The sequence below is a fragment of the Polyodon spathula genome, chromosome 1, assembly GCF_017654505.1.
Source record: "Polyodon spathula isolate WHYD16114869_AA chromosome 1, ASM1765450v1, whole genome shotgun sequence".
Lineage (NCBI taxonomy): Eukaryota > Metazoa > Chordata > Actinopteri > Acipenseriformes > Polyodontidae > Polyodon > Polyodon spathula.
This window is the reverse complement of record NC_054534.1, coordinates 48,010,201-48,032,408: the sequence shown is the minus strand read 5'-3', so window position 1 is coordinate 48,032,408 and position 22,208 is coordinate 48,010,201. Positions and strand designations below refer to the sequence as shown.

The 22,208-nt window shown below is 38.5% G+C and overlaps 1 protein-coding gene across 1 annotated transcript in view; it reads right to left on the bottom strand.

Annotated features, from left to right (window-relative positions):
• Positions 1 to 22,208, bottom strand: part of polr1e (RNA polymerase I subunit E) — a 38,695-nt gene that overhangs the window by 2,692 nt on the left and 13,795 nt on the right. The window contains exons 6-9 of the mRNA XM_041256896.1: positions 13,794 to 13,938; positions 10,997 to 11,104; positions 10,764 to 10,860; positions 10,354 to 10,484 (exon numbers count right to left, since the gene is read on the bottom strand). Coding sequence (XP_041112830.1) covers positions 10,354 to 10,484; positions 10,764 to 10,860; positions 10,997 to 11,104; positions 13,794 to 13,938 — 481 coding nt within the window. The remainder of the gene's footprint in view (positions 1 to 10,353; positions 10,485 to 10,763; positions 10,861 to 10,996; positions 11,105 to 13,793; positions 13,939 to 22,208) is intronic.

Below are 22,208 nucleotides of genomic sequence, written 5' to 3'. Positions count from 1 at the left end.
CTTCCACGATTGCCAAGCAATCACAGCACAGTGAACGGACATCACATTTGTTAGGCACGGGGCACAGGCAGAAGTAGTTCAGACAGAGCAGAGTTTAACATTTTTAATAAATTACCATCAGAAAAAAGATAACGTGTTTGTTTATCATAATGTTCAATCATCTGCATACTCATCACATTCCTTGTGAAATGCTGCTGTTATCAACTATTTTCTAAGTGAAAATCTCATATGTTTTGTCAATGCCGGTGCAAAAAAACTAATTCATAGCTACATATTGCAAGTACGATACTTTAAATAAATATTGCGTACTTCATGTTAATTGTGCTATCTTTTATGTTTGGTTTAAGTACAATAATACAAACATTTTTTTATAATCTTAATTTAAACAAATAAGTCAATCCCTCTTAGTAGGCAATCACGTAGTCCTATGACACAATTTTCCATCTATAAAGCAACAGAACCCCAAAGAAGCATTTTAAGGAGTGGAGTGTAATATTTTAAAGGAAACGTCAACAAAACAAACAGTTTTAAATATCCATCTGTGGCAAAGTGGTTTGCAGTGCGCAGGTGTAGAACTGATGCAGTGCTCAGTAATAATATTACACAACGCAGTTCACGGTGAAAAGCTGCTCTTTATTGTGCTGCAAATAATAACTGGCACTGCACAAAGGTATGTATGGCACAGTTAAAACCCCCAGGGTTCACTCCCGAAATAATACTGAATACTAACACGCACTTTAAACACACACAAGATCACAGTTCCCAAGCGAGTGCTCCTAGGATACAATAATGGTAGAATATTACTGCAGTGTGGTCCATGGTTGGTGCTGGCTTTTTAGCAGCAGCTCCCGGATTTTTGCAGTCTACGAATGACAAACGACACAGTTACTGAGGCACACAAACAACACGAAACACTCACGGTTAAACCACAGTGCTCCTTTACAGGTCCTCTCATAACCATAACAAAGGAACAGATTGCTTTGTCACACCCCCTGATATACCCTAAGTCACGCCCCCTTCAGTAGAGATTGCAATCACTTTTCTTCCAATACGTGATTGTCACATCGCTAACCACATTAAAGTGATGAATTGGAATTAATTGCCAACCCATCCAGTTTGAGGTTGGCCCTTGCAGATCGGGAAGGAGATTTAAAATACACACACACACATATTATGGTGTGCTGTCACAGACATGATGTTTCTTGTCTCTAGACCAGCATCAGAAAGTATGTTTAAGTAGCTTTTTATGTTATCAGATTAGTTGTAGATTAGAATGTTAAGAAAAAGCTGGTATGTATGCGCAGATTGATTTAAAATTTATTTCACAGCTAAGAACTTCAACCTTCCAGCGGGGATCTATGCAAAACAGAAGCCCACTAGCTCTGGAATCTCAATCGTTTTATTTATTTATTTATATACACACACACACACACACACACACACACACACACACACAGTCATTCAGACCCCCGATCAATTCTCTCATATTACCAAATTACAAATGGTACATTGAAATTTCGTTCTGTTTGATATTTTATTTTTAAACACTGAAACTCAGAATCAATTATTGTAAGGTGACATTGGTTTTATGTTGGAAAATATTTAAGAAAAATAAAACACTGAAATATCTTGCTTGCATAAGTATTCAACCTCTGTGCTGTGGAAGCTCCCAGTTTGCACTGATGAAAGAAATTGCCCTAACGAGGACACAATTACCTTACCATTGGCCTCCACCTGTGAACCATTAAAGTTGCTGTCACATTTTCTGGATGAAAACCCCACTGTTGAAGGATCACTGGTAAGGCTGTGAATCTGAAGGAAAATGAAGACCAAAGAGCATTCTACAGAAGTTAGAGATAAAGTAATACAAATGCATAGATTAGGGTAAGGGTACAAAATAATATCCAAGTGTTTGGATATACCAGTGAGCACAGTTAGATCAATAAGCAGGAAGTGGAAGCTACATCACATCACCCAGGCACTGCCAAGAAAAGGCTGTCCCACAAAACTCAGCGCTCAAACAAGGAGACTTGTGAGAGAAGCCACAGAGAGGCCAACAATCACTTTGAAGGAGCTACAGAGTTCAGTGGCTGGGAGTGGAGTAATGGTGCACCAGTCAACCATATCAAGAGCTCTGCATAACACTGGCCTGTATGAGAGGGTGGCAAGAAAGAAGCTGTTACTCAAAAAGTACCACATGAAAGCAGGTCTGGAGTTTGCCAGAAAGCATGAGAGTGACCCAGCTGCGATGTGGGAAAAGGTTTTGTGGTCAGATGAGACCAAGTTAGAGCTTTTTGGCTAAAACTCAAAGCGCTATGTGTGGCACAAACCTAACACTGCCCATGCCTCAAGACACACCATCCCTATAGTGAAGTATGATGGTGGCAGCATCATGCTGTGGGGATACTTCTCATCAGCATAAGAACATAAGAAAGTTTACAAACGAGAGGAGGCCATTCGGCCCATCTTGCTCGTTTGGTTGTTAGTAGCTTATTGATCCCAAAATCTCATCAAGCAGCTTCTTGAAGGATCCCAGGGTGTCAGCTTCAACAACATTACTGGGAAGTTGATTCCAGACCCTCACAATTCTCTGTGTAAAAAAGTGCCTCTATTTTCTGTTCTGAATGCCCCTTTGTCTAATCTCCATTTGTGACCCCTGGTCCTTGTTTCTTTTTTCAGGCTGAAAAAGTCCCTTGGGTCGACACTGTCAATACCTTTTAGAATTTTGAATGCTTGAATTAGGTCGCCACGTAGTCTTCTTTGTTCAAGACTGAACAGATTCAATTCTTTTAGCCTGTCTGCATATGACATGCCTTTTAAGCCCGGAATAATTCTGGTCGCTCTTCTTTGCACTCTTTCTAGAGCAGCAATATCTTTTTTATAGCGAGGTGACCAGAACTGCACACAATATTCAAGATGAGGTCTTACTAGTGCATTGTACAGTTTTAACATTACTTCCCTTGATTTAAATTCAACACTTTTCACAATGTATCCGAGCATCTTGTTAGCCTTTTTTATAGCTTCCCCACATTGTCTAGATGAAGACATTTCTGAGTCAACAAAAACTCCTAGGTCTTTTTCATAGATTCCTTCTCCAATTTCAATATCTCCCATATGATATTTATAATGTACATTTTTATTTCCTGCGTGCAGTACCTTACACTTTTCTCTATTAAATGTCATTTGCCATGTGTCTGCCCAGTTCTGAATCTTGTCTAGATCATTTTGAATGACCTTTGCTGCTGCAACAGTGTTTGCCACTCCTACTTTTGTGTCGTCTGCAAATTTAACAAGTTTGCTTACTATACCAGAATCTAAATCATTAATGTAGATTAGGAATAGCAGAGGACCTAATACTGATCCCTGTGGTACACCGCTGGTTACCACACTCCATTCTGAGGTTTTTCCTCTAATCAGTACTTTCTGTTTTCTACATGTTAACCACTCCCTAATCCATGTACATGTGTTTCCTTGAATCCCAACTGCGTTCAGTTTGAGAATTAATCTTTTGTGCAGGACTTTGTCAAAAGCTTTCTGGAAATCTAAATAAACCATGTCATATGCTTTGCAATTATCCATTATCGATGTTGCAGCCTCAAAAAAATCAAGCAAGTTAGTTAGACACGATCTCCCTTTCCTAAAACCATGTTGACTGTCTCCCAGGACCCTGTTACCATATAGGTAATTTTCCATTTTGGATCTTATTATAGTTTCCATAAGTTTGCATATAATAGAAGTCAGGCTTACTGGTCTGTAGTTACCTGGTTCAGTTTTGTTTCCCTTTTTGTGGATCGGTATTACGTTTGCAATTTTCCAGTCTGTCGGTACCACCCCTGTGTCAAGAGACTGCTGCATGATCTTGGTTAGCGGTTTGTAAATTACTTCTTTCATTTCTTTGAGTACTACTGGGAGGATCTCATCCGGCCCAGGGGATTTGTTTATTTTAAGAGCTCCTAGTCCCTTTAACACTTCTGCCTCAGTTATGCTAAAGTTATTTAAAACTGGATAGGAACTGGATGACATGTGGGGCATGTTGTCAGTATCTTCCTTTGTAAAAACTTGTGAAAAGTAATCATTTAATATATTTGCTATTTTTTTTCTTCATCTACGATTTTGCCATTTGTATCTCTTAAACATTTAATCTCCTCTTTGAATGTTCGCTTGCTGTTGTAATATTGGAAAAACATTTTGGAATTGGTTTTAGCTCCCTTAGCAATGTTCATTTCTATTTCTCTCTTGGCCTTTCTAACTTCCTTTTTGACTTGCATTTGCAGTTCTGTGTACTCTTTCTGTGTACTTTCTTTTTGGTCCTTTTTTAATGCTCTGTAAAGTGCCTTTTTTCGCTGAATATTTTTTTTAATTGATCTATTAAACCATTTTGGCAATTTAGTTTTACATTTAGATTTGTCTACTTTAGGGATGTAATTGTTTTGCGCCTCTAGTACTACATTTTTGAAGAACAACCATCCTTCTTCTGTGGGTGTTTTCTCTATTTTACTCCAATCTACTTCTGTTAGTCTCTGTTTCATACCTTCATAGTTTGCTTTTCTAAAATTGTAAACCTTAGCTTTAGTCATTACTTTTGGGGATTTAAAAAACACTTCAAATGAGACCATGTTGTGGTCTGAGTTTGCCAGTGGTTCTCTGACCTCTGTTTTAGTTATTCTATCTTCGTTATTTGAAAAGACTAAATCAAGGCATGCCTCCCCTCTAGTGGGTGCCTTCACAAATTGTGTTAGGAAGCAGTCATTTGTCATTTCCACCATTTCTATTTCATCCTTCGCGCTACCCACCGGGTTTTCCCATTTTATTTGGGGGAAGTTGAAATCCCCCATTAGTATGGCTTCTCCTTTGCTACACACATTTCTAATGTCATTGTATAACAGATTATTGTGCTCACCGTCTGAATCTGGCGGTCTATAGCATGCTCCTATTATTATGCCTTTTGAATTTTTGTCCGTTATTCTGACCCATATTGATTCGGTTTTATTTTCTTTGTCCAGGTTTAACACCTGGACTTCAAGACTGTTTCTTATAGCGCTACCCCTCCTCCTCTTCTGTCCTGCCTGTCTTTCCTATACAGTGTATACCCACAAATATTATATTCGTCCCCATCACTCTCAGACAACCACGTTTCTGTAACACCTATCACATCATAGTTACCTGTTAGTGCAGTAGCTTCAAGTTCTAGAATTTTGTTTCTGATACTTCTAGCATTTAGATAAATACATTTAATGGTTGTCTTACCTGAGTTGTTGTTCTTGTTTTGATGCTGTCTCCCTTCTGTTTTTTTGTTGATTTCTCCCCCCTTCCTTTCTAGTTTAAATGCTTCTGAACCTGCTCGAGGATCTTTTCTCCAAGTAGACTAGTTCCCTTGTTATTTAAATGTAGTCCATCCCGTCTATACAGATAGTCCTCGTTGTAGAATGTGGTCCAATGATCAAGATAGGTGAAGCCTTCCCGTGCGCACCACGTCTTCAGCCATGCGTTTTGATTAATTATTTCCAGCTGTCCATATGGTCCTTTGCAAGGTGCCGGTAGTATACCAGAAAATACCACAGTTTTGGTTTTCTCTTTTAATTTCCTTCCTAGTTCTCTGAATTTGTTTTGCAGAGATTTTGGTCTGTCTCTTCCAATGTTGTTTGTACCGACGTGGACGACTACTACTGGGTCGTCTCCTGTTCGTTCTAGGAGCCTGTCCACGTTCTCAGTGATGTGCTTGACCGAGGCTCCCGGAAGGCAGCACAATTGCACAGTTGCATTGTAACAAGATGCCCAAGACTGGGCATCTTGTTACAATTGAAGGAAGAATGGATGGAGCAAAATACAGGAAAATGCTGCAAGAGAATCTGCTTCAGTCTGATAAAAAACTGAAGCTTGGGAGGAAATTCACCTTTCAGCAGGACAATGATCCCAAGCACAAGGCCAAAACATTCGAGTGGCTCAAGAACAAAAAGGTGAATGTTCCACAGTGCCCCAGTCAAAGTCCTGATCTCAATCCCATTGAAAACACCGTGTAACAATTATTTTTTTTTTTTTTTTTTTTTTTTTGTTCCTGGGTAGTAAGTGTTATTTCCTAATTGCTTATGCCTCAAAAGTATAGAAAATGGCTTATTCCCCACAAACTTTGCTTTTGTGACCAGGACAGTGATATTTCAAAATATCACTATTTCCAATGGGAAAACGGGCAAATGTGTGTCTTCTCGTTCAAATAAAGTCAGAAAAAAACAACATATGAATCCAAATTAACATGTATTTATACTAAAGTAATCCAAAAATGACTACAAAAGATATAGAAGTGAGTAGTTTTTCGAGATTTACGATTAAACTGTATTTACTGTATTAGTATAAATACATTAGTATTAGTTAAATACATGTTAATTTGGATTCATATGTTGTTTTTTTCTGACTTTATGTGAACGAAAAGACCCGTTTTCCCATTGGAAATCCTGTCCTGGTCACAAAAGCAAAGTTTGTGGGGAATAATAGCCATTTTCTATACTTTTGAGGCATAAGCAATTAGGAAATAACACTTACTACCCAGGAACAAAAATTGTGTTACATAGTGGAATCTGTGGCACTATTTGAAAATTGCGGTCCACAAGCGTCGTCCAACCAACCTGAACAACCTGGAGCAAATCTGCCAAGAAGAATGGTCCAAAATCACTTTAATTTAATTTAGTATATAACTATTCACAAACCACCATTTACAACATCCTTAAATATACAGTTTGGAGGTACTGTAGAGCCACAACTACAGTACTACAAAAAAGATTCCATAATTAATAAATAATAAAAATCTCCAACCCTGTTTTTTTATATATTTGACTCATAAAAGAACTTAGTCTAAACAATGCACAACAGCACCCCCAAATCGCTGTCAGCCAAAATGAGTCTTCAACTCTGAATATTACGAATGGATGGTCAAAAGTCAGTATTTAAAAAAAAAAATATATATATATATATATATATATATATATATATATATATATATATATATATATATATATATATATATATATATGGTATATTTATTTCATAGAATGATGTTTTTGCTTACGAGTTGTAACGAATGCACTTGTACTGTGGGCTAGGTTTTGACATGCATGTGTGTTTTATTTTTTTTCTTCATAGAAACGGTTTTATACTAACCTTTGTACCTCATAACATTAATTAAAAAATCCAATTCATGCCTATAACTTAAGTTTTGTGACTAATTTGAAGCTATTAATAATGTTTCAATGTTAACTAAATCGAGTTACTAATCAAATTGATTCACCTTGTTACACAACTGATTTATTAGTGTTTGGACATACTGTTACTTGATTGATTACTGTCTTGTTCACAGTCGATTTAGATTTTACTGCCGATGTATTTCAAAAGGTCTTCTAGGATGTGCTTTTTTTTTTCTTTGCACCGGGGCCAAGTAAATTGCAGTGCCGGTGTCACAGGTAACAAGTTAGCTGGGAAATAAGTTACCGTTTGCCTTTTTATGCCTTTCTATGCATGCGAGAACAAAAATGGGATGTGTTTAACCAAGTTTACAAATATAGCCACTTTCACTTTGTGATAAACTGATGTTGTCTTTCGCCATTCAAATCGTAGGGTGCCTAACAAAAGTTTTGAGATAACGGAAACATTTTTTCATCTGTTGCATCTTCTTTAGCAGCCGCAACTATCCCAGATACAATACATTTGGTTACACTGTTTACTGTCAGGAGATTAAGGATGATTTAATTGCGCAGCAGAATCCCGTTAGGTGATGAGCTGATAATATCTCTTCAGCTAAAGCAGGCACAGTAATTTAAGATATTACTACAATGAAAAACAGTAGAGTGAGTTTTGCACTAAACTATTGTGGTGAAAACAAAGTATTTCTCATTTTAAGAAAGATGAAAGCAGAATGGATAGAAATACTGTAATTAGGAAGTGTACCGGTGAGAAAAAGCAAAACATTTAGGGAATTCAAAATGAAAAGCACTGCAGCTTACTTGAAAAACTGCCATTCACTAAATTTAGCTCTGATTGTGCTAATGAAAATATGACATGTGCTTGCTGTGCTGTATTCAATATCACAAATAGGGCTTATAGTTTAGGTTTTTATTTTCTGTCTCTCTCCCTCCCTTTAAACATTAATAGTTGTTAAGCCTTAACTGAATAGCAGACTGTTTAAATTAGCGACACACTACTAGAAACTAACGCAGTGGAAACTAATACGCTGAATTCGGTGATTAAAGCCAGAATGAAATGCAGGTCCAAACAGAATCAGGTGAGATCAATGCAAGTCTTTTGTTAACGCAGTCAAGATATAAGGGTAAAAAGAAGCAACTTCCTTTGGTAATTAATGTTTGATTAATAAAGCGAATCGGCTCAAAATATGTTTAAAGCGACATCACGTGATCAAAAATAAACCCCTAAAACCAGAAGACCTAATCATAAATAGCATAACGCACAAATTCCAAAGACTTGCAAAATAATTAAAATAAACAGGCTGCAAATGTGGCAACGAACAAGTGAGTACAGACATTAACTTACTGTTTAGTATTATTTTAGTGTCTTGTACTTTAAAGCCCAAGACACACTGGCTGATGTGATCAATAGCGACAAGATTTTTCAGTCGCATCAGGTAGTGTATGCTTCGAGATGCGATTTTACAGGATCGTCTGATCGATTTCAGTCGACTCAAAGTTTAAACACGTTTAATATTTTGCGATGTAATTCCTTTGCATTGGCTAGTCTGTTATACTAGCAAGTGTAAAAGTCAGCAACCAATGATTTCACTGCATTTGGTCATCTCTCTCTGGAAGTATAAGCATTGTACTTTAACAATATTTACGTAAGTTTAAAAACTGCTGCTATAACCATGCTGTATGATTGACATATAGTGTAATTAATGACCAAATCACATTTTTATTTATATGTTTTCCCTTCATTGTAAATATACGGAATTTGGTATAATTTTATTATGACACTATTAATAAATTATTCATACAACATGGTTATGGCAGCAGTTTAAGTATTCTGTAAATATTTTGTCTAAGTTAAAAAGTATAATGCTTACAGGGGTGTCAGGGCTTGTTTTCAATAGATATTACATACTGTACATGCACATACATACACAGCACATCAGATAAGGTTTGGGTCATGAATAATCTTGATAAATATGTACAATCTTTAATGATTGGGTAGGCATTAAAAAAGAGCCTTCCTCCCTTTTTAACTGAAACGTTACTTTGAACTACTGTACTACCACGTGTGTGTTCTACACATTTTTTTTGAGTTATCACACTGACTGCAAATTAATTATTTTACTTATATTTTAATATTAAATTCTTAAACTTAGAATATGTTAAAATTACATTATAAAATCCATAAAGAAATAAAACAAGGACATTCATTAATAAGTTATAAAACGGTTAGTTTAATATTACAGGCACCTTTTTTTAGTGGTTGCCTCTGACGACTGTTCCAGTTGGATTTGTACCTGGATTGGGGTGTTTACACTTCAACCTGTGTAGCTTCAAATTTTTGTTATTCTTCTGTGATTGGCTGCAAGACAACAGGGCCGGCCAGAGATTGGATAACAAAATATGGATTGGTTTTTCTTGTGTAGTTTCTTAGTAACTGAAGACATTGTATTCTTGGAGATGTAGTTGTTAGTGGAAGTTTTAGGGGAGGCAGGAGGCAGGCAGACCATTTTAAATTATTGCAGATTTCAGATTTTTTAATGCGTAAAAATGGCAGCTTATCTGTACATACATATACCAACATCGCCTTCTAGCCAAGCCTGTAGATATTTGCCCCATTGCCACTGTACTTTAAGTATCCAGGACAAATCAAACATCAGGAAAAACGTATTGTGTGTCCCTTCCTGTGATTTTATCGGGCAGTGTGTGATGCCCGCTTGCAAAGATTTTTTTTGTGAGGAGACTATCGGGCATTGGGATGCGATGATCATATTGGGCAGAACGTACCGGGCTTAACAGTTGAATATGATAAGAACCAAACTGCTCCTGAAGTGGCATTCAGGAACTGGATTTGGCGAGCAATTTTTTTGGTGTAGCTGCCATTGGCTCCTAAGGCAAAACATTTGTCTGGAGCCCTGCATGATGTTTGATATCGGAATTACTTTTCTGAAACATATTGTAATTCTTATGTTCATGTAAACAACTGAATGTCTCCCCTTCTGTTGCTCTTGCTGTTATGCCCAACCCCCTGAAGGAAATCTTAAAAGTACTGTGTACTTGCTGCAGTACCAACTCCATGACTACCAGCGGACGAGAAATGACAATAAATAGTAAAAACACATTGAAGAAGCTCATTCTCCATGGCTTCTATAAGCATCACACTTACACTTGTGCTTGATGACTTTCATGAACGACAACTTGATAAGCTGGTTCAGGTACCACAGACAGCGTGCTTTGTGATCTCTGAGCTCGTCATTCATGGGCATGCACTTCAGCTCTTCCACCACAAACGAGGGGCTGTAACACACACACACAGGAAATGGATCAGAAACAAATTATTTTAAAAACTGACCAATTAGGCATGAACTACATTTTTAAATTCAGACTTTAAATCACTTCTGTATATTGTAACCTTTTTGATAACTGCACACCTTCAACAAAAAATGTGTCAAAATACTATTGTGTGAAATAATTTCTACCAGCAGGGATATTAAGATCATCATCAATAAAATGTTAGTATAAAATGTCCACCTTTCTCAAGTATGAACACCAAATAGAAGTAATTGTCATTCTCACCTGCCCTCCTCTATCATTTTCGGTATGTCTTCAGATAAGATGTCCCTAAACGCTTTAGCAGGGGTTGCAGAGGCTTCATACTCTGCCGGGGAGATAACTGAACAACAACTGCTAAGGAAAATCTGGAATGAACCACTTCACTGCTTTATACCACAATTACATGCAAGTATTTCCCTGAACAGCAGAAAAGAATACATTTGTCACCAAGTACGGCTAGTTTTGGAAAAGGATACGGTCATCAAACTTGTAAACATCTTCTGGTTTGGTGGCAGCAGTCTGACACGGCGGAATGAAGAGCACTGCGTCCTGAGCCTCTGTCTGAGCAACATCGTTCACTAAAGCTAAAAAACAAAAGCAGCATATATCACTATATGTGTATATATACACACACACTCACATCCTGAGCCATTCGAAAAAAAAGGCGACGGCAAAACAGCATATTCATCTAGAAGAGTATATTTGACTTTTCACCCATATTTGACTCCTGTCCATCCAAAGACTACTTTCGACAACACCCACAATTTTTTATTTTTTAGGTGGAAACCTCAGGGATTCTGTGGCTGAGAGCAGGCTAGGCTCTAAGGGTTCACTCCTGTTTCAGCCCCCCAGCACTTGACTGAGCAGCTGAAACAGAAGTGACATTAAAGAATAACACACAGAGCTTTTATACACTTGCTGATGACGTGTTGCTTAGGGGCGAATTCGCCTTTCCAGAAAAGCAACTAAGTTTACAATTCCTTAATTTTATTTTTTGCAGTTCATTATCTACCCAGTTTAATTCAGCATTCCTGAATGATCAAATTAATTATATTTAAGATTTTAATATTGGCTTAATTTACGTTATTGTTCATTAAAATCAGTTGCAATTTGAACCTTAATACCCGTTTAATGTCTTATTACAGATACTAATATTCATGTATTATAAAATAAATAATAGATGGGCTTCAGTGAGTTAAAGGAAATAATTCCATCTTGGGTTTCAATCTATAATTTTGGTAATTGTAAACACACGGCAGTTAGAAATTTAAAAACCCCAATAAAAATACTTCAACACTGATTTTTTATTTTTTAAACTTGGAGTTCTATTCTGTGTTTTAGTGCTATCAAACCTGAACTGAAATATTCAACGTCAAAACTAACAAAACACAAAATGCTGCATCCAATGTTTAAAAGCGAGTTAAACCTAAAAACCCATTTGCATAAACACACAGTAATGGGGGTGTCAGATTTCTTGTATTGCTGGTGTTTCTTCATACCTACAGTGCCTATAGAATGTCTACACCCTCTTTCAAAAATGCTCACCTTTTGTTGCCTTATAGTCTGGAATTAATGCATTTATAAAAAAAAAATGTAAAAAAATTATATTTATTTCATTTATTTACACATCCTACCCCCCAACTTCCAAGTGAAAAAAATATTCTAGAAATTTGTAGAAAATTAAATATAAAAAATTAAAATAGCTTGGTTGGATAAGTGTCCATCCCCCTTGTAATGTCAATCCTAAATTAGCTCAGGTGTAACCAATTGCCTACAAAATCCCACGCCAAGTTAAGCGGCCTCCATCTGTGTTAAATTGTAGTGATTCACATGATTTCAGGATAAATTCAGCAGTTCCTGTAGGTTCCCTCTGCTGGGTAGTGCATTTCAAAGCAAAGACTCAACCATGAGCACTAAAAAAACTCCAAAACAAAGTTATTGAAAGGCACAGATCAGGGGATGGGTATAAAAAAAATATCAAAAGGCCTTGAATATCCCTTGAAGCACGCTCAAGACTATCATTAAGAAGTGGAATGTCTATGGCAGCACCAATACCCTGCCTAGATCAGGCCGTCCCTCCAACCTGGATGACTGAGCAAGAAGGAGACTGATCAGAGAGGCTACCAAGAGGCCAACGGCAACTTTGCAAGAGCTACAGACTTATGGCCAAGACTGGTCAAAGTGTGCATGTGACAACAATATCCAAAGCACTCCGCAAATCTGCCCTGTATGGTAGGTGGCAAGAAGGAAGCCATTACTCAAGAAAGCCCCCCTTGAATCCCGTTTGAAATTAAAAAAAAAAAAAAAAAAAAAACACTGTAGCCATGTGGCAAAAAGTTTTGTGGTCTGACGAAAGTAAAATGGAACTTTTTGGCCTAAATGCAAAGCTTTATGTTTGGTGCAAACCCAACACAGTGCATCACCCAAAGAACACCATCCCTACTTTGAAGCATGGTGGTGGCAGCATCATGTTATGGGGATGTTTCTCATCAGCAGGGACTGGGCACTGGTCAGGATAGAAGGGAAAATGAATGGAGCAAAGTACAGAGAAGTCCTTGAGGAAAACCTGCTGCCCTCTGCAAGAAAGCTGAAACTGGGACAGAAGTTCACCTTTCAGCATGACAATGACCCAAAGCTACACTGGAGTGGCTAAGGAATAAAAAGGTAAATGTCCTTGAGTGGCCCAGTCAGAGCCCCAACCTAAATCCAATCAAACATTTGTGGCATGACTCGAAGATTGCTATCCATCACCGCACCCCAAGGAACTTGACAGAGCTTGAACAGTTTTGTAAAGAACAATGGTCAAGCACTGCTAAATCTAGATGCAAAACTGGCAGAGACCTATTCCAACAGACTCACAGCTGTAATTGATGCCAAAGGTACTTCCACCAAGTATTAACTCATGGGGGTGGAAACTTATCCAATTATGATCTTTCAGTTTTATAGTTTTTTCTCAATAAATCCTTGTTTCCTCTTAATGTGGAGTATGGTGTGTAGTTAAGTCAAAAAAAAAATCCTCATTTAAAAGCATGATTGAGGGACTGACAACAAAATATGAAAAAAGTTCAAGGGAGTGTAGACTTTCTTTGTCACAATAATTATACTAATTATATATATATATATATATATATATATATATATATATATATATATATACACACACACACACACATATATATATATATATATATATATATATATATATATATATATATATATATATATATATATATATATATAATTATTCCATTTTGTTCTTTTGCCCATTGTTACCTGTGACCCCCTTCTTGTCAATAATATTCTCAGCAGCTTTAGCCACAGCCTTCTGCAGGGTGTCGCTGCCAACCTGATTCATCCGACGGGTACCAAGAGCCCGCTTCTGCTTGTTCGTACCAAATGCTTCGATAAGGGAATCTACCTGCATACATTGGGAAGAGAAAAAACAAAACACTATGGTTCAGTCATGTCCCTCAACTAGGGACATAAAAGTACTTCAACATTTTGAGAGAGAGAGAGAGATATCTGGGGTGTACCGACTATTGGTTGTTTTCATAGGCTATACGCATTTGCTTATGCTTTAATTTTTCGCCACATAAAATGCAATGTTAAGTTTTGTTACGCAGGAAGACTGACACTGGAATTTTCCTTGAAGTCATATGCAACACATATACAGCAAATACGTCTTGAAAGAGTGTAGTTTGGAACTATAAAATCTGAAACCAAGAACAGTGCAGCCAACTGCAAGTTGTTTGCAGCTACAATTTCACATGGACGTGCCACTTCTAAAGATTACAACACAATACATCAGCTCACTGTACAGCACCGTGCTCATTGGTTAGTGAAAAGAAACAGGCAGAATCTGAAAAATATGAACACATCTAAGACAAAGCAGCTGACTTTAGCCCAAGCATTAAATCAAGGATTCCAGGGCAAAAGATATAACTAAACACTTATTAAAATGTATAACTCTGGATGATCAACCATTTGATTGTAGATGTCACTTGATTTCACTATATTGAATATCTGGAGCCCAGTTTCATGCTGCCCAGTAGAAAGTATATTTCCAAAACTGTGCTGCCAGAACTGTACAGTGGCATTTTAACGCATACAAAAGCTCATTGAAAGTGACGATGTATCAAATATGTAAATTGCTGTAATTATACTACAGTGGTTTAAATACATGCCAAAGTAAAAAAAACAGTTAGAAAAATGCAACAGCCGTTTAAAGTGGTGATATCAAACACAAAAGCAAGTTAGGAGAAGCAATTTGGGCAACCTTGTCAAGCATCAAGCAAATAGGCACAATTGGAAAGGTGCTGGGGCCCAACATTCACACAATTGTTGCTTCTAACTTGGCTTCTTTTTTTCATCACTCCACTTTACACTGAAATGCTCATTCCCTTATCAGCTGGGTTGTAACCAGAATAAAGATGCAGAGACACGTGTGCCAAGGAAAGTGCTCAACACAGACTGAAGTGTTCTTGGTTATCCTTACAAGCACTACTACAGAGAGAAAGACAGACAGTGAATGGGACAGGCGTCATCACATGCACAGACAAGTATGCTTTGGGAAGACACACTGACAACATGCAGGTAAAACACAGTTCAGAATACACATGAACAGATATTTAGCCCATACATACAAGAACACCTGAAAGAGCATGAAGCAATATATATCCAACAATGAAGATGATGAACAAGTCCAATATTGGCAACGAGTGCAAGGGATAATGAGAATGCAAGGTAAGTGTATGGTAAATGACAGTTGATGGGTCAGGATTTGCAGATCCAGGGCTGGGGTGGGAGCCTTTTTTTTCGTTGTGCATTGTCAATGTTTTTTGTTGCAGATGTGACTTTTGAGCTGATAAGGGAATGGTCACAACCCCCTTGAAGTTGTACAAAGAGCATTTCGCTGTAAAGTGGAGCGATCAAAAAAAGAAGTCAAGTTAGAAGCAACAATTGTGTGAATACTGGGCCCCAGCACCTTTCCAATTGTGCAGATTTACTTGATGCTTGACATGGTTACTCAAATTGCTTCTCCTAACTTTTTGTATTTGATATGCTCACTTTAAACGACTGTTGCGTTTTTCTAACTTGTTTTTTTACACTGACAATGTTTTTATTATAGATATAACTTATTTTTTTACTTAATCAAATAATGAATAAAGCAGGGGAAAGATTCAATAATATGTACAGTAAATACAGACAAGAGAGTAATAAGTAATAACAGAAATGAGAAAACATTTTAAAGTAAAATAATGGTAGAAGGGACTTTTGGACAGTATTGAAAGCATAAGCATTGTATTCCTTTAGTTGCAAATTTACATCCATGAGTGGTGAAAACAATGTCTATTTTGGTAGGTACTGATATATTGATATTTACTACAATAGATATAAAACTACAATGTTATGAATGGTTAAAAAGGTACCTATGCACGTCAGTGTTAAAGGGTAGTATACTAACACATTTTAATGCTGAAAAAAAACGTATTCTCCTTGTTATAGAGATGTTATGAACTTAGGCAAATGTAAAGCATTTGTAAAGCATTAGATCTCTTCATAAAAGGCCATATCCATGTCCTTTGCATTGGCCATGGTTTGACTTCAATGAGTGCATTATTTGCATGCACCCATTTTCCAGTAGTAACACCCTGTCTTTGATCTATGATAATGGAAACTAATTGGTAATTCCGGTTGTCCACAGTAATTTTGCTCTTCTGCACAGCAGTAAACTTGGCATTGTTTCGCTTTGCAATGGTCCTGTCTGGTTTGGTTTCCCAAAGCATAAGTTGGAGTGCAATCATTCTTCCTGCTGACTAAATAAATTGACATTTCATGATTGGAGAAGTTTTGCATTGCCAATTTTCAGACAATTTGGTGAGAAACTGCAAAATATTGCTGCTCACCTCTATTGAAGGGTTCTCCTAAGAAGTGACAAATATCCACAGTAGTTAAGAGATGTAATGGCTGGCAAGTGATAATAGTTTTGAGCAAAGCTCCCGATTGCCTATTGTTGACTGTGTTTTAATTAATCCTTTAGAGGTTGCAAGTGAAGGCGGCACTGCAATGTTGCGTTTGCATTGCATGAGGTGAAATTGGGGTTGTTCAAGCCGCTGAATGGATGTGTAACTGAAAGTGTTCTCTTCAAAGAAACTTTGTCCATAGAAGGAAATGACGTTACCAAGATCCATCATAACTGTTTTCAGGAGTCATACCTTGGCATTTGTGAATGGTGATTGAATGAGCACCAATGACTGGGAACTGCTCTTGAACAATGTAGAGTCCATGATTTCAAACTTTCAGCATAAACGTTCAAAGGTATGGGTGACTCCATTGTTAAATTAGATGGTTATGGTTTTGACCATACTTGAGTTTTCCAGACAGTAGGAAACAGCTTGAAGCTTCCCTATTGCCCTATTGATGATACCAGTGGCAATGTCAATATTCTTGCGAAGCACCAGTTTTCAGCCTATTTTGACTCGTATGGTAGTTTCAGTCCAGCTGTACGACTACAGTCAGCCTTGTAGGCTTTATTTTTTTTCAGCACATTTCTCTGGAAGTTAAAAGGGCAGTCCACAGTCCATAAGATGAATGTCCTCTCCAGGCATACGATCAAGCACGGCAGTTTGGATCTGGTAACTGGCATCTTCAGTAGGCATGACGCAGACTGAGCTTGCATTTTTGTCATCCAAGTCTTTCATGTGTTTGATAATTTGTTTTTTGCAGCTGGAAATATCTCCTCTTTCTATAGGTATCAAGCATGAAGTCAACAATCTGCAATCAGCTTGGCTGGTGGCTCCGTTAAGGAGGTTACCAAGAGTTCTGTCCTGTTTCTGGCACATATTAAGTGCGAGTTGATCATACGCAAACAAATTCCACAGATCCACAGATACCATGGAGCCCGTCATTTTGTGCAATTCCTCTTGAGTAAATGGAACAAGGTGGATTCTGATGCACAGGTAGAAGCTGTAGCAAATCCTCCAGAAGACAGATGTTGATTTTTCCAAAGCAGCCATCATCTGTGTTATCAGTCTGAAAAATCTCAAAGATGGATGTACATTAAGGTGACAATGGAAATCATGGACACCTCATTAATAATGAGGATGGTCATACAGACATGCGAGATGTGTAGACATTGCAGTACCTCAGAGAGGTTACGATACACCTGTGTTTTTCCATATTTCACTAGAAGCATTAGTAGTCTTTGAATGGTCATCCCATTGATATTGCAAATTGCAACTACAGTGGGTGCTGTGATTGCCACTTTTTCCCCAGGCTTTGTTTCACCCATGCTGTGACAGTGTGAATGAGAAAAGTCTTTCCTGTGCCTCCAGTGCCACTCACAAACATGCAGAGGATGGGTGCGTTTCAGTTTGTTGTTGCAAAGTTTAGGCAATGTGGTCAAACACTCTCTGCTGATCTTTATTAAGGCACTTGAGCATGTCTTCTACATTCTGTAGAAGAGGTTGCGCCGCCACATCTCTGAATTCAGCCGTTGCCTCTGGAGACCGCAGAGGAGCAAAGTGAACTTGATTTTCAGGTCCTCCTGCTTCAAGCTCATTGTCCTCTTCAGCCTCTATTCCCTTTTGTTTCTCCTCTACTAGTCGGGTTAACTCCTTATCAGCTGCAGGTATTTGTTGTAGTTGGTCATGATAGGCCATAGCTTTTTGAAGTGTATCCCTACAAGCAAGGAAGGCTTCAGCATAGGAATGGCACCCTTCGGGAAGGTCTGTTTTGTCTTTCCATTGCATGAAATGTAGAAGAATAGAAGGATAAAAGTAGTTTTCTGGTTAGTCTTGTACACTCTAATGGTAATGATTGATTAAGGGCGTGCTTCTCTTTTTGATGTATCCCAAGGGAAACATTTTAGGCTTCTTTGTCACCACGTCATGCCATGCAATGAAATCATAGAAGCTTACATCTTGCACAGCCTCCAGAAGTTTTGAGTATGAGTCAATCCAGGAAGGAAAGTAGACGTCGGTTGACTCAGGATTTTCATTTGCTATCATGTCAATGTGTTCCTTGGATTTCAGCCGGCGGCTAGAAACCTTTGATACATCAATCCACTTGATGGATGTCTGCGGATCTGTGCCACAGAGAGGTAAGCCTAGGAGATTGTCTGCTGCTTCAAGTGCACATTCTCTGTTGGACAAGCTGCGGAGTGCAACATTTCACAGTCTGCTGGCCAGACTTGTTTGAGTTGATGTAATTCATGATGCCAAGGGCAAAACTCTTCTCAGGTTTTGAAAGGTATTTTCTAATGTAGCGGTTCAGGGCTGTAGATTGTTCACCAATTAACTGAATATCCATATTGCCTTCCCAAGCTAAAAAAATGGCTGGATTGTAGTCATTGGTTCTGACTTCTGCACTACTCCATGGTAGACCATAGAGTCTGCCTTGAGGCCTCAGCCACATCTCTAATTACCACCACGGTTTGTTCTTTTCTGGGAAATGCACTATCACCACCTTGTTTTTGATTTTCTTGGATCTTAGACAGTACTTGTTGCATTTATGCTGCTGCCATTTCAAGACACAGTCTCAGAGTTCAGGTGCTATCAGGTCATTTGGAATGGTACAGGTGACATGTTGATTAATGTACTGTGCAATTTGGGAGTTGAGGGAAACTCCAATAAGTGCTGTATCTTCCACCCAAAGAAGCATGTGGAATTGCTGCATTCCACAACCCTGGCACTCTCTGCACCAAAAGTAATGTGTAACTTTCCCCAGAGGGCCATTTGGGGATGTAATAAAATACAGGATTGCAAGAAACTTGTTGTGCATGAACAGAGACGCACTGACAGGATCTCGTGAGACAAGTTCTCCGATGGGCATGTTTGCAAACCCTGGTCCATTCAACTCCTTTATGTATTGTCCCAGGTTAGTCCAGGTCCTATATTAATCTGGAAAAGACTGGCCTGTTGCTGCAGGTGAAAGATATATTGCTGAATCAGCCTAAATTGCATGTGACATGACTGAAGCCGAGCTTTGAGAAACTGTTGGATTCAAACGATTCCATGAATTCCATGAGTGTACAAGTCTAGGAAATACAGTAGGTCCATTTTTTTCCCTCCAGTCTTCCAGAGCGTCATCCTGTATGTAAAGCATTTGGTAAAGATCAGTAGCTGTACCTTTCTTTCTTTCACTGCGTATGGGATGTATTGTCTAATTATGGTAAATGAAGCCTCTTCATCCGGTTGAACCTTACGTAGTAAGGTTGTTCTTTGGTTGTTTCCTCCGCAGTGATTTCATTGTCATCTTCTTCTTTGTCAGAATTGTCAGAGTTTTTAAGGCTCTGGGGCTCCACCAAACCTCAGTCAGAGCCATATTGTCCAAACGGAGAAAGTATAGGACAGTAGTGAATTTTCCCAGGAGTGGCCGTCCTGCAAAAATCTCACCAAGAGCAAGCCGTAAAATTGTCCAGGAAGTCACAAAGAACCCTAGAACATCATCCAGAGATCTGCAGGCCTCTCTCGCCTCGGCTAAGGTCAGTGTTCGTGACTCCACCATCAGAAAGACAATGGGCAAAAATGGGATTCATGGCAGAGAAGTAAGGCGGAAACCACTGCTCACTAAGAACATGAATGCTCATCTCAAGTTTGCCAAAAAGCACCTGGATGCTCCTCAAGAGTTCCGGAACAGTGCTCTATGGACAGATGAGTGAAAAGTGGAACTTTTTGGCCAACATGGGCCCTGTTATGTCTGGCAAAAACCAAACACTGCATTCTGCAGTAATAACCTCATAGCAAAAGATCATGCATGGTGGTGGTAGTGTCATGATTTGGGGATGCTTTGCTGCATCAGGACCTGGACGACTTGCCATCACTGAAGGAACCACTGAATTCTGCTCTGTATCAGAGAATTCTACAGGAGAATGTCAGGCCATCTGTCCGTGAGCTGAAGCTGAAGTGCAGCTTGGTCATGCAGCAAGACAATGATCCGAAACACACAAGCAAGTCTACATCAGAATGGTTGAAGAACAAGAAATTTAAAAGTTCTGGAATGGCCTAGACAAAGTCCAGACCGAAACCCCACTGTGATGTGGCAGGACCTGAAACGAGCAGTTTATGTTTGAAAACCCACACATGTCACCGAGTTGAAGCAGTTCTGCATGAAGGAGTGGGACAATATTCCTCCAGGGTGCTGTGAGAGACTGATTAATAACTACAGGAAGTGTTTGGTTGCAGTCATTGCAGCTAAAGGTGTCCTAACTAGTTATTGAGTCTAAGGGAGCGATTACTGATTCTCACAGGGGCATTGGGTGTTGCATAACTTTCTTCAATATATAAATTAAATATGTATCAAAATTGTGTTATTTGTTCACTCAAGGTCCTTTTTATCTAATATTAGATTTTGGATGAAGAACTAATAACATTCAGTGTAAGAAATATGCAAAAATGCAGAAAATCAGAAAAAGGGGCAAATAATTTTTTCCATATTAGTGCCTTGAAAAAAAGTAAGAGACCACTGCAAAATTATCAATTTCTCTGGTTTTACTATTTATAGGTATGTGTTTGGGTAAAATGAACATTTCTGTTTTATTCTATAAACTACTGACAACATTTCTCCCAAATGCCAAATAAAAATATTATCATTTAGAGCATTTATTTGCAGAAAATGACAACTGGTCAAAATAACAAAAAAGATGCAGTGTTGTCAGACCTCGAATAATGCAAAGAAAATAAGTTTATATTCATTTTTAAACAACACAATACTAATGTTTTAACTTAGGAAGAGTTCAGAAATCAATATTTGGTGGAATAACCCTGATTTTCAAGCACAGCTTTCATGCGTCTTGGCATGCTCTCCACCAGTCTTTCACATTGACGTTGGGTGACTTTATGCCACTCCTGGCGCAAAAATTCAAGCAGCTCGGCTTTGTTTGATGGCTTGTGACCATCCATCTTCCTCTTGATCACATTCCAGAGGTTTTCAATGGGGTTCAGGTCTGGAGATTGGGCTGGCCATGACAGGGTCTTGATCTGGTGGTCCTCCATCCACACCTTGATTGACCTGGCTGTGAGGCATGGAGCACTGTCCTGCTGGAAAAACCAATCCTCAGAGTTGGGGAACATTGTCAGAGCAGAAGGAAGCAAGTTTTCTTCCAGGACAACCTTGTACTTGGCTTGATTCATGCGTCCTTCACAAAGACAAATCTGCCCGATTCCAGCCTTGCTGAAGCACCCCCAGATCATCACCGCTCCTCCACCACATTTCACAGTGGGTACAAGACACTGTGGCTTGTAGGCCTCTCTAGGTCTCCGTCTAACCATTAGACGACCAGGTGTTGGGCAAAGCTGAAAATTGGACTCATCTGGGGGTGTTTCAGCAAGACCAGATCAAGACCCTGTCATGGCCAGCCCAATCTCCAGACCTGAACCCCATTGAAAACCTCTGGAATGTGATCAAGAGGAAGATGGATGGTCACAAGCCATCAAACAAAGCTGAGCTGCTTGAATTTTTGCGCCAGGAGTGGCATAAAGTCACTCAACATCAATGTGAAAGACTGGTGGAGAGCATGCCAAGACGCATGAAAGCTGTGCTTGAAAATCAGGGTTATTCCACCAAATATTGATTTCTGAACTCGTCCTAAGTTAAAACATTAGTATTGTGTTGTTTAAAAATGAATATAAACTTATTTTCTTTGCATTATTCGAGGTCTGACAACACTGCATCTTTTTTGTTATTTTG